General features: G+C 43.7%; 1 protein-coding gene across 2 annotated transcripts in view; it reads left to right on the top strand.

The window, feature by feature from the left end:
- B4GALT2 (beta-1,4-galactosyltransferase 2) overlaps nucleotides 1–8,789 on the top strand; it is a 929,689-nt gene extending 920,900 nt beyond the window's left edge. Inside the window, exon 7 of one of the 2 annotated variants that reach the window (XM_078671715.1) lies at nucleotides 6,082–8,789. In XM_078671715.1, coding sequence (XP_078527841.1) covers nucleotides 6,082–6,232 — 151 coding nt within the window. In that variant the 3' untranslated portion in view covers nucleotides 6,233–8,789. The remainder of the gene's footprint in view (nucleotides 1–6,081) is intronic. The other variant, XM_078671716.1, reaches the window with a different exon arrangement.
- Nucleotides 8,790–13,701: the final 4,912 nt, after the last annotated feature.

Genomic DNA, 13,701 nt, shown 5'->3' on the forward strand with positions numbered 1-13,701 from the left:
AACAGTTTGGTAGTGGCAGCATGTTTGCTACTGCTCAAACGTTTGGAAATCTCGTGAGGTTATTGTGAGTATAACAATACATATTCACGTTAAAAATTGAAATGGAGCCTTGTATGTACGGTAGACCATCTGCTTTCTAAGGAGCTGATCTCATCCCCTTTGCGTTTCCAGCTGAAGCAGGGATAGGAGTGCATTTGTGTGTGAGTAAATCAGAAAAGAATTCATGAAAAAGGGCGCAGGCATTATTCCACATGTGCAAAGATCATTGCTTTCTGCTGTACAGGCAATGTTTCTGCATCATGCACAGGATTTTAATAGCTGCATATTTGTATTTCTTGCTGCAGGGGTAAATTGTCTGGGAACAGACCCTAAAGTATTACGTTTTTTTATGAGCTTCTGTTCCAAACTGTATCTCAGAGGCATGGCTTTTTAGACAATATTCTTGGAAGATTGTCTTTGAAAATGCATTGTTTAACCCTACTTTCTCCAGCCATTCTTGTTGAGGATATCTCTTCCCAATGTCTGTTCTAATGTGCCAAAAGCACGTTTATACATTTAGGCCTTGATTTACTAAGATTTCGGGTCACGGTTGAGTCACTTTTGTGGTGCGGACTGACTTTAAATCTATTTTGGCGTTTACTGAGCAATGCATTACGCTGCCTTGCGTTACTTTGCATCGGGTAGGCGATACATGGTTGGAGCATTGTCTTTCCTATACATTCACTCAAGTAGGTTGATGCAAATCGAGATTTGCAAGCAATTGTAAACATGGGTTTGTGCCAAAATGGTGTGTCTACCAGTCAGAGGCGTAATGAGGAAAAATATCTTATTTTATCCTCGTCCCTTCCTCTTTCCATACTTGTAATTTCCTCTTTCTAAGTGTGCTGCATTCTTCTGCATACGTGGACTGTAAAATATGCCCCTAAGGATATTCTTGTGCTGAAAGTTGTCCCTTTCTGCACAAAAGACATTCTAACCATAGCACAGACACCTTTGCACCATAGCTCAAGGCTGCCTGCATCAGCCCTAGGCAGCACAAGAGTGCCATCACCAGGAACAGATGGAGCTGAACAGCAGCAGATCTTCAAAGGTGTGGTGCTGTTCAGCTCTCTCCCGTCTACCCAACACAGCGCAGCAACTTGCCTTACTGCGCTGAGTTGCGTCAACTGTTGGTAAAAATGCCCCTTAGTTTGCATCCGACTACAAAAAAGAGGGTATACTATTTATTGGCCATTCACCATCTTTGCATGCAGCATCAGGAAGCAGGGATACGTTTGAGATCTTGTCTCCTCTACACAGACCTTTGTTTGTAAAACATAACAAATCTAGTCCAGGTGCCCAGACCTGTTGTATGCCGCCACTTGTAATTCCACCTTCCTGAAGGATTTGGGGGCATGGGTACAATATATTTAAAAAATGTGCTAAATAGGAAAATGGGCCCCATTGTTAGGCAGCAAAGGACAGCCACAAGTAAGATACTGTGTCCCACGCACGCCCAGGGTGCGGATGCAGCTGGCACTGCACCTGCTGCGCTAATGGTAGCAATGCCCAGCTTTCTGACGGTTAGAGAATCTTGCACTGATATTGTTAGGTACCTATTTTGGGGCAGATTTACAAGCCCCTTGCGCCTCTTTTACGCCGCCGTTGCGTCACTTTTGTGATGCAGCGGCGGCGCAAACGATGCACCATGGTGCGGGGTGTTTACAACATGACGCATCTGGGAGATGCGTCACGTTGTACAGCCCTGCGCCATAAGGAGGCGTTCCGGCGCAAGGGGGCGGGGGGGCGTTCCTGCGCAGGAACGCCTCTTAAAAGTGAATGAGTGAAATTTACAAGATTTTGCTCAGTCACTTTTAGGCCAATGCTGCGTCAAAACCCTGCGCCTGCTTGAAGCAGGCGTAAGGCTTGACGCAGCATTGGACAGATAGGGCCCCCCAGAGCATTGCTGGAGCTGCGTCGCGCTTGTGACGCAACTCCAGCAATGCGCCGCCTTTACGCACAGATGCGTCACGCATCTGTGCCGTTTTTGCCCCATGGTGCGCCGCATTGTAAATGCAACGCATCCATGGTGGCGGAGCCGTGGCGCAAAATAACTGGTGCATCCCTGGAGATGCGCCAGTTATTGTAAATCTGCCCCTTTGTGTCTAAGAAGATTGTGCACCGTTGCTGCAACAGCAACTTAGATGGGTTGCTCGTGTACACTTCTGGAGGGGACCTTGCCTGGAAGTTTGTGATGAATGCTTCCCATAACCAGTATGTTTGGAAAACCCCAGTTCACAACACAACAATAAAAGAAATTCGAAATCTTTCCCGAATATAACTTAAGGTGTATGTGAGATAGGTCTGGGGCATGAATGAGTGGTTGAAGTGAGAATGAGTCTGTGTGGTGTTTGAAGTGGTGGTGAGTGATTTGAGATATGGGGGATTATACAAAAAAAGATATTGATATAAAATGTGTGTATATCAATGTGCAACATTGTGTTTTTGTTTTATATATATATAGCTATATATATATGTGTATTTTTGACAAAAATGTGAAACCTTTTCATTGAAAAATGTGCATTTGTATGGCTAACATAATTATAAACAAGATTTGGCAAAGCCAATAGGTCTCGGCAACCCAAGAGCTATAGGTGTTGTCAATAATAATGTATTTTAACTATGTGTTGTGGAGTGGAGTGGAGTGGATGTGTGTGGTGTGTAAAATGCAATTATGCGGCTTAGAGTGCAATTGTTTTGTGTGGAATTGTGTGGTGTTGAGTGTAAATATGTGCAGTGGAAATATGTGGCATGGTGTGCATTGGAATTGTGGCTAGTAATTATGTGGTGAGGAGATTATGTGTAGATGACGGAGCAGCAAGATGCAGTGCCCACCCCAGGCCCGATGCTCCAGTCAGGGAAGGTAGTGGTGGAGGAGTGATCGAGGAGAGCAAAGAATGTGGAGAGAGTCCAGCACAGGCTGCTTTGGAGAGGCAGGAAGGTTTCCTGTCCCACTAATACATAATTATGGTTACCTTCCCCATTGCCATATTATTATGGATACCAGAGTAGTTCTCTGTTCCACTGGCAGCATACTTCATATAGTGTCTGGGATGTAGTCCTTGCTGAGGACCAATCCGAGGTTTAGAATTGTTTTAGCATCCTTACGCCTCTTTGCCAAACCAAGTCCAGCCCTGTCTTGTCCTGTAACAATGGACATCATTTAGAGGTCGCCATGGTTCGCCTTTGAGACCGCTAGCGTGCCTCCTGTGGCCACTGGAACTGTCCTTGTGAACCATGGGATCAGAGATGGCAGGGGCAGTATCACAGACAGAAGGTAAACAAGGCTCTAGTAAGCCTTGTTAACTTGCTGTGCTTCTCTGCTACTTTACGTGCACGGGAAGGCATGAAAACTCTCAGCAGCAAGTGGATCTAAGCAAAGTAACACTTTCAAAACTATTAGTTATTCTGCAAGTGGATCCAACCTCTGTCAAACGCATCTCTGCACCTCCTAGCATGTGAAGGAAAGAAGACATATAGAGGGAGAGGGGGGGATAGGGAGAGAGAGCTCAAGGGGGAATTTTTGAATCATATCACCCCATAAGGAGCAGGGCCAGTACTGATTTGTCAAAGGTGGGCCTTTGTCTAGAGTGGCAAAGTAGTGGAAAAAGGGTGGGTTGGATTGCGACTGCCAGTGGTATAGACTGTTTGCCAGCATGCTTCCCATCACCTTGTGTGTGTTCAGCACTATTGCCATGCCAGAAACTAATTTTTCATGGCATGTGAAGTGACGTAAGCATCCACATTATCCAAGTTTGTACAGCTTCACTGTACAACACTTTGGTTCCGAGTGCTGCAAATATGAGAACGACAGATAACGCAACACAGAGATGTTTACTGGCCACGACATCTCTGGTGTTTTGGCACTTTTCTGCTGCCCGTGCGACCGTTCTGCTTCATTGTGTCTGTTTAGTCTGCCAGCCTCATTACTGGAACAGAACGGTAGGTGAGGGATTGAATCCATGCCAGGTCTGGCCCAGTGATGTCTGGACGAACTTGTAACTTTTCTTTAGTCGGATTCCATTAACTGCATCCTAGGATGCAGGTAGGTCAAGAAGTGCTGTGGTTCGGTCCTTGTCTTCTTCCAGTGAGAGGAGGGCCTCTTGCCGGTGGTGGATAAGTCAGATTCACTGTCTCACAAGAGGCTTCTCTGACTGGATCAGATGTATTGGCGGGTAGTTGGTTGCCGGATTCTTAATCTCCACTGAAGTTCTTTTCAGGAGGGGGCTGTGATGACATGTTTCAGAGAATCGGAATTGGGTCCTTTTCAAAGGGATGCTGTTTTCATATTTGATGACGATAGTGAGTGAGGAGTGAATTTCTTTAGTGCATGCATCTGGTCATGGTTCTACAGGCACGTTTGTTTTTAGGTCTTTTTCGGGACCTCTATGCTTGCAAAAATGTCTGATCGTGGTGAAGTGGTGTTGAATCGGAATTTGGGGTCTGGGACAGTCTGGTCCCAAACTAGTCCTAGGATGCTTGTTTCCAGTTCAGGGAGGACCTGGCCTGGTAGATCGGGCTGGAGTGTTCCCATTGGGCGCAGGATCAAGACTGATTTTCATATGGATGGGTCCAAACTATATTGGCATGGTGACCAAAAAAAACGATGTATTTAGGCCCAGATCTCTGTACTGAGGTGAATGTATCACATTGTTCTGCATTCTATCCATCAATTGTTCTTTTAGCAATTATATTGTTTTACTACACATATGTTTTACCATACACACCTTTACAACAAAATTTGGTGTAAAGGCATGCGTGGTAAAAGCATATACAGAGTCTACACGTTGTAACAACGCATGCTTTGTAATGGCATGCATGGAAACAGCTGCGTTGTAATGGCTGTTTCCCTGGGCTGGATACATGATGCAATTCCATGGCACACTTTCAAAAAACATTGCTGAATGCAGGCAACGGCAACAGTTATTAAGGTTAACCCATATTCCTATATCATGTATGCACGCAAGTCAAAAACATCATGAATGAGCAAATCATGCTGCAACCATTGCATATTCCCCCACCAGGGCGCACAGATCACAGGCTCATAAATGGTGATAATTCACAGCTCCTGCTCCCTGTTGAGCACTGAGGCCCAGATTTACTAAGAGTGTGTGTCAGCTTTGTGTTACTTGTTTAGAGCAAGCCTGATGCAAAAGCCCACTGAAGGGGTTTACAAACCAACTCAAATCAAGATTTCTATTAGATTGTAACCTGAAGCAATGTAATGCTGCACAGTATGCTGCGTTGTGTTATGTTGCGTCAGTGGGGCGTTCCCTGCGTGGTGCATGGGCTTTCCCATGCAAACACCTATGGGTTTTGAAGCAACCCATCTACAAAGAATTGTAAACAGGGATTTGTGCCAAAACCTGCACCTCATTGAGGTTGGTGCAATAAGGAGAAATGTTTTCATATCTCCTCGTTTTCCCTTTTTGCGTGTGTGCTGAATTCTACAGTACACATATAAAGAGGGTAAGTCCTTAAAGTATAGTTATTGTACACAAAGGTACTCCTTTCTGCACTAACATTATACTTACCACAACACAGACACCTTTGCTCTATGACATAAAGGTGTCTGCATTGGCGCATGGCAGCCAAAGGGCGGAAAGCAGGTAGAGAACAGAATAGTGCCACATCTTAGTAGATATGGACTGGTCTACCTTCTCCTGATCACGCAACTCAGGGCAACAACTTAAGTTGCTTCACTGCATTGTGTGCTTTCTTTGTAAATTTAGCCCTGATTTGGTAGATCTAACGACCGGGATTGGTTTCCTGGCTTTGGCAGTGGCCGGCCGGTCAAGAGCAGCGAAGGAGTTCCAGGAAAGGGTACCCAGCACTGCTTCGGGTTCTGCTAGTGCCTGGGGGTTCTTTTTGGTGGCATTCTACTTGGCCTTGAACTCATCTACGTTGAAGTTTTTCTAATGTCTGATTGGAATTGGTTGTGACTCACTTCTGCTGCGGCCTATGAGGCCATATTTTAAGTTTGAAAGTTATGTGGAGACCAAAGAATATACATAAAATATGTTTTTATTTGTTCTTTTTCAGGTTTACAAAAATTCAGAACACCAAGATGACTATGCGACGGGACGGAATCAACTCCCTGAAATACCGCGTGGTCCATTTTGCAAAGAGCCCTATGTACACGAACATCACAGTGGATATTGGCAAACCACCTCCCCGGCCAGCGAGAGGATAGCCCTGGCTGTTGCCCCTCGTTTTTCTTTGTCAAAGACCTTCATCACTGCAGCAGAGATCCAGCTCCCCCACGTTTTCATCCGGGTGTCCATATCACCATCATAAACCTATGCGTTGAGGCCACAATCTCCTATATGGAACGCAACCTTGAGGCCACCAAGTGTCCACACATTCAGAGTACAATGAATGAACAGTGGGGGGGTTACCACTTTCTGCTCAATAGGTCATCCCTCCACTTAAGAGCCGGGGTCACAGCCCACATCCCCACCAGCCCAGACACTATCATATATGAAAGACCCTACCTCTCACTGTGTGTTGGTGGTGAAGGCGGAGGCCTCTAGATACCCTTCTCAGAGTTGTGTCCTTGCTAAAAGTTCTCAAACCTCATGTGGGGCCAATTGGTTAGTTCTTTAAACTTGAAATAATTTTCTATAATTCCATTGTGATGATCTTATGTGAGCCAGACTTTTTTGTTTGAAAATAATAATGAAACTGCACCGCAAAAGAATGGTGAATTCCTCGATTCAATGTTTTTTTGCTTTGATTTTTATGTAGCAGAAGACAAACAATGATCTTGGAATATTGTGATTGAATTGGGTGCATCTGTCCTTTCTCAAAAAGAGACTCTCTTTCTTCCCAATTTTGCATTAACTTGTGTCTCTGGGTGGTGTTTTAAAAGAACCTTTGTGGTTCCTTAAAAGGGCGGCCATTGGATGTCCAATTTGGATTAATCTTTAGTTCTGATGTCACCAGCCATACGACGTGCTAATTTGTATGAACTGAGCAGGTAGTGATACAGTTTTATTATTTTCAAGACGAACATTTAATTAAACTCCCAGGCCTAAACCAACAAACCAAAGGAACAGGAAAAGCATACAGTCTCAGAGGCGAAAATCTGGCCTGCAGGGGTCCTCAGGTGGGACAGTTCTCAATGGGCAGCCTCCTGTGGATGTTAAATCCGTGAAGGCTTCTTCGAGATCTGTGCCGGACATTTGATGTGGTTTGACTAGATTTTATAGAGCGCGCAATTACCCAAGGGTCGTGGCGCTGCCAAGGTAGGAATCCAATTTGTAACTGGAAGAGGTACGTTTCTAAATGTCTCCCAACATTTAAAAGATTTGATTGAGCACAGCCCCATCTCTTCACTGTGTCATATAATGTTAAAATTCAAGTAGTAGCATCTCTGGATTCCCTGCAGAGCTTGTTAAAGCCAGGGTTTTGAATGTGCTTCTCTAGAGATTAAGAATGCATCAGTGGGGCTTGTATCCATTCACACTTCTCGACAAGGGGGCATTAAAAGTAGACCGGGTGCTGTTTTACAAACTGGTCTCTTGCTTTACCTCGGCCTCAATAGCTCCCTCACACACACCATCTGGTGGGTCTTCCAAAGCTGTTATTCAAAGATAAGTGTGGATCTTGCCATTGCTACACATGAGCTATAGTCTCGTTGGGATGGCTCCAGACTGCTGCATGTCCTCTAGGGCGTGGCTCAGGATACAACCGGTCTGACCATAAAAAAGGGAAGTGAAGGGGTAGTTGGTCACGGAGAGGAAAAGGAGTCTGGGAGTTTAAGCAATGGTCTTCTTGTTCACTTTAAAGTTGAGACACCATCTCCTTTGCTCACAGTTAATGTTTTTAAAAAGATCCCCAGGGTTTGCCTGGATTTATCTCTGCGCATTGATGAAGCTCTAATATTGATTCTTCCACTCAACGGGGGGATTGTGCAACTCACATATAGACATTTGCTGTCTCCAGCATCAGTAGGACAGAGCCCTTTACCACAGAAACGTCTAAGCATGTGAACCCATACTTTGCACACGTTACATAAAGACCTCAGAGCTTTACCAGCCCCAGCAGCTGACATCTGAAAAGATGCCTTTATGGACTGATACAGAAGATCAGCGGATCATGATCGGCCATCTTGTACGTCACCGCAAGTGGTCAGAGGAAAAAGAAAAAACTGACTGGCTGATTCAGATGTAATCAAGGTCATGAGTTTTTGATATATCCCTTCTATGGGTTTCAGTGGAGGCCTTTTAGGAGACATTTTTATTTTCATGGACCTACATTTTGTTCCACGGCAGCACAGAAGACGGGTTCGAGATTGAAACCAAGACAATGAATATCTGATGTTGTCAGTAATATCTGCCAAATCTGTTCTCAAAAGGGGGAAGACTGTCTCGTTGGGTCAATCCGTTGGAGAATTTTTGTTTTTATATATAATTGTATATATCTATGTACACAGTTTATCGATTGCTCTGATGCCTTTAGTATTTTTGTCAGTGAAAGGTACCGACACCTGGAGAGTGTTGCATTCTAAGTGCAAAACAGAGAACGTATGGGCCTCCTTGTTACGGAGTCCATATTTTTCATTTTGTTGAGACTTTATCTGCATGTCCAGTTCAAAGAACTTTTTCTCTTTCTATATTTTTTTATTTCTTTGTTTGAATATGCTGGAAGAGACCCACTGTATGTATTTTATAGTATTGATTTAATTTTAGCACAAAAACAGACTAGGGAAGTCATTTCTTCTATTAATAAAGTCATTGGTGCTGGCAGGTTGATTTAAGATGCTCCATTGGCTATCGATTGTTGGATTTGCTACTTAACTTTCTCTGAATGTTTTGTTCTCTTGTTCCCTATATTCACCAGTTCTTTTAATGAGTCAATCAAGTGCTGTAGAGTGAGAGGAAGAAAGTATTTCTTTTCACCATAAGAATGCATCTGTGCCTACACGACACAGAACACACTTTGAAAAATCACCGAACCAATGATGTGGATTGACCACAATAAAAAGGCAAATGGAATGTGGGAAAAAAACGAGGCAGCCATCTTGAAAAAGCAGCGTTTCTGTGATGTACCTGCTGTGTCTCCCAGTCTGTTTGTTTGTATTATTGGTGTCTAATGAGATGTTTGGGTGTTAACTAACTTCTTTTAACCATGGTTGAAAAGTATTTGGTTTATGCCGTTGTGGGAATGTGTTTCAATGTCATATGATCACTAAACAGTAGGCACATACATATGTTTCATTTTAGGAATCTCTCACCATCTAATTGTACGTGTCATGAATAGGTGTTAGTACCTTCCTCCTGAGAGATGCTGACACGCCCATCCTGTTTGCTTTATGGCATTTGCTTCAAAGTTGGGGACCACAAATGGGAAAAACATTTCTTCTCCACATTCTATATAAATAGATTTATTTAGTATTTTTAGATTAAATTGGCTATCAAATATCTTAAAACACTTTTAAACAATGATAAAAGTTACTAAGCAAGTGAAAAATACCTGAACATTTTTACTTGTTTAATGATAATTTGTTTTCTTCTGTTCGCACTCTATTTGCCATGAACTGGAAGTAAACCATGTAAGATTTGCTTATCTACTTCCATTAGCTTATTTTTTACCTGCGTATCCCTCACATTTCTTGTATTGTGCCTTCATGGTGAAGGCACTACCATTCGCAGGTCAAACATTTATCACTAAATGCAATGAATAGGGAGTGTCCCCATATCATGGAAAGCATGCCTGACTCAAGGCAATAAAGTCTGGTGCAAGATCACCACTGCAGTTCAAACGCGCAGTCTGGATCAAGGTGGAGGTCATTATATTTAAGAAGAAGGGAGTAGAGGATGCTGCCTTATGGAAGGTATTGGGAAGTGACGTCCTGGGATCAGGTCACTTTTTTCTTCAGTTAATCTGCACGTCCCCTCTCAGGATCCAAATCCCCCACACAGCCTGCATCTGCTGCCCGATGTCTCTTTGATGCATCCTCGTTGGTGCCTCTGTAGATTACCGGTTCCTCCGTACACAATTACTGCAGGTGTCGCCTTTCATGGCCTGATCACGAGTGCCCTGGAGGCTTATATGGAATTTCTCACGCCAATAAAATCTGACACCTCTGGGTTTGGAATTTCTCAGGTGCAACCACATCTCATGAGTTTTGCACTGCAAATGGGACACATCATGCCGATTATAGTGCTTATCACACACAAATATGTATGTCCTGCATTTTCCATGGCTTGCTCTGTCAGAATATATGGGGAGTGTGAACCTTATCACACTTGGGTATTATCAGATGTGATAAACAACACACCCCTTATAATTGTGATCTATGCAGAACTAGGTGTTTGCAGAGGGGTTGCAATTTAACGGGGCACTCATAATTAGGCCACCAAGGCTTTTGAACACAGTTTTATGCTCAAGAGATCCAAGGTAATGCCTAGATGACCTTAGGCTAGTCTTACTTCTGGCCTTCTAGAAGTGAACAATTAAAGTTTCGACCCACAGCAGGTCTTTCTGGGGGTTGCAAGATGTTTACTAGTTGCCAGATGACCTTTTGTTTCTATACATATTAGTGAGCTCTTTGGGGCACACACATTGACTAGAAAGCTTAGTATTTAGACATGCTGAACTTGCCCAACCTTCTCTAATTTCTCCCACAAGTCAATTTCCACAATAGATAGTCAGAGATGCATCACATTATATGAGGTCTGATTCAATAACACTTGGAGGTCCATTGGCCGATGGCTGGCTTCCACTCGCACTGCTATAGCAAAGTAGTCCAAAAATTCTCTGGCCCTGGCTGACTTCCTCCTTTGGTGCTCTTCTACACCCGGAGTTTGATTGGTTCCTGGGTGGTTTCTTCCTCTAGCGCTCTTTTGTTGGTTGATCCGGGGGTTGACAAGTTCAAATCCATTGAAAAATATTCTTGGATCACTTGTTTACAAGTTTTAATCAGTTGGAAGCTTTTTCTGCTGGCAGGCAGAAATCTCAAGCAGACCAAGAAGGCGGTCGCGAGTGACCGGTGCTGCATGCCTGTTTGATATCCTTCCTAGCCTATAAGAACTATAACAGAGCTAGAGTGCATAGGGCCTTATGCATCAAAGTCTTTGACATATTCTCTGTCTACGGGAAATGCATTGAAACATAAGTACCATTGTGTCTTACACGTGTGTCACTGGTCCATGGTACTCCCAATGGACCAGTTACACATGACATGCATGGATGCTCACCAACAAGCATCCACATGGGTATTAACCCCTTCCATGCTGCCGTTGGCCGACGGCAGCGCTACCTCGCTGGTGCTGCCGTCTGCCAATGGCCGACGCGGCCCGCCTGTTTTTTTTAAATGGCAACGGGTTAATATAGGTGCAGGTCACTATTGATGTCCCTGTTTTATAATAGGATTTGATGCATTCAGTAATAGTGAGGCCCTTATTTGTGGATTGACAGTGATTCAAAGAATATTAGTGCTGTCTATTTGTTTGAATGCTTTGACATGATGAACCAGATATGTACCTTGATTAATCTCCTATGTCTCTTCATTTGAATCTAACTTACAGATGGAGTCACCTTTTGTATGCACCTGTGCCTCATTTACAACTTTTTGGCACAGGGCAGCGCTGCAAGACTTCTTGCTGTGCTGTCTTGCGTCAAAAGGAAAAGGCAGGAATGCGCAGTATTAATGAAAGATGGGTCATTCCTGTCCTTTCTGTATACTCCGGTGAACAAATTGCTACCTTGCGCCTACGCAGGCACCCTTTCACCATGGTGCAAGGGTGTCTGCGTCATTGACACAATTGTTTTTGTGCAGGAAGGGACACCTTCCTACACAAAAACAATAAATGGAGGATTTTTCCACTTTCTAAGTGTGCTGCAGAATGCATAGAAAGAGGAAAAAACTTGAAGAAATAACGTTTTTTCTCCTCATTGCGCCTCCACTGGGGAGGCGAAACAGTTTTGATGCATTCCCAGGTTTACAGATCCTTGTAAATCTGGGAATGTCAAAATCCATGGGTGTTGCGTGGGATAACCCACGTCAACGCCCATGGAACGCCTCCTTAAAGTAGAGTAAGGCAACAAAAAACTTTGCCCTGCCTTGCCTTACTCCATATCTATGAGGCCAGTGTGGCTTTGTGTCACTTCATAGATATGATTGAGAGACCTGCCCCACCAAACTTCATGAAAAGTGACGCTGTGGCGGAGCAGACCTCTTGTAAATGAGGCATCTAGTTTTTGTTTCTGGGTTGATGCTTTTAGAAGTTTACTGTACTGAGATAGTGTGTCAAGTTTCCTGAGATGCTGAGCCCAGGGCTACATCATCCCTTCTCTGGTAGCGCTAAAGTGCTGAAGAACATATCACCCTGGCCTTCCCTGGTCTGCTCATCTTGGTACTACCTTTCTCTTCCTGGACCTCACTAGCCTTGGCAATTTGGATGCGGTACCAGTGCACCCATCTAGATCCCAACTCAAGCCAGACCAAAGTTGTGGAAAAATTGTTAGAAATGTTAAAACGAGGGGCCATATTATCAAGAAAGGGCGATACATTATCGCTGCTTTTATCGGCTTGAAACTGCCGCTAAAGCGACGATAATGGGCTTGATAAAATGCCCTTGTGAATTCCCATAGAAGCCCAGGTTCTGGTGTTAACCTGGGCTTCAATGGGAATTCACAAGGGCATATTATCAAGCCTAATATCGCCACTTTAGCCGGCAGTTTCCTGCCGATAAAAGCGGCGATAATGTATCGCCCATTCTTGATAATATGGCCCGAGGTCTTTGGAAGTGCCATTCCTCAGGAGGATACCTGCTTATGTAATCACAGTGAACAGTTTAAGCACCGCAAGGCTGGTGCAGGAAAGGCATTTCACCTCTTGACAAAACTGCGTTGATGTAGAATACACAAATCAGATGCTATTTCAGACCATGACAAGTTTCATCCTCCGCACAGGTAGGAGGTGCTAAGATGTGCCTCAAGGGTGAAAGGTTTTCTTACATATTGATTTGCCTAACACACACTGACTGTTGAATTTTGTGTGTGATGGAATGCTCAGTATCCAGAGAATATGATTTAATACTATTCGCTCCTTTGCTAGAGTGTCATTTCATATTGTATATCAACAGAAGCCACAAAGTCCCTTGCCTGTGCAACAACCACTTGGAAACAACATCGATATTGTTCACCAGGTTCTCTAACAGGACACAACTGACTGGAATTTTGTACTTTAATTTGCTTTGAATTGTTTGGGGTCTTCATAGGTCTGCCCTAAACAGGGTCTAATGCCTCTTTGAGGCAACCACCGGTTTTTGAATGTGGAAATATTTCAGCATCCTGTGTCATAGGAAAACAGTGATTTTTGTACATTTGAATGTCCTTTTACTTTTAGAGCATATGTTGAATGCATATTGTCATATCAAAGAGGTTTTTGTATTTAATAAATTTTGAAAAATGTGTAATAGTATGTTTTATTTCAAGAGACTATTGTATATGCCATGTGCAGCAATGGACATCATCTTACCTTTGTAGTTGGCTCCCTGCTCCTCATGTTGACTGCTCAGCTTAGCCGATGCTTACATATCATTATACCAGCACCATGCCATGCAACGTCACAAAAGTGGAGTAGGAAGAAATGTGAGGCACAAAGCTAGCATTGTTGTTGTTCTCGTGCCAGCTCCCCCTGCAACAGTCCCC

Source organism: Lissotriton helveticus, chromosome 1_2 (assembly GCF_964261635.1).
Source record: "Lissotriton helveticus chromosome 1_2, aLisHel1.1, whole genome shotgun sequence".
NCBI classification, from domain to species: Eukaryota; Metazoa; Chordata; class Amphibia; order Caudata; family Salamandridae; genus Lissotriton; species Lissotriton helveticus.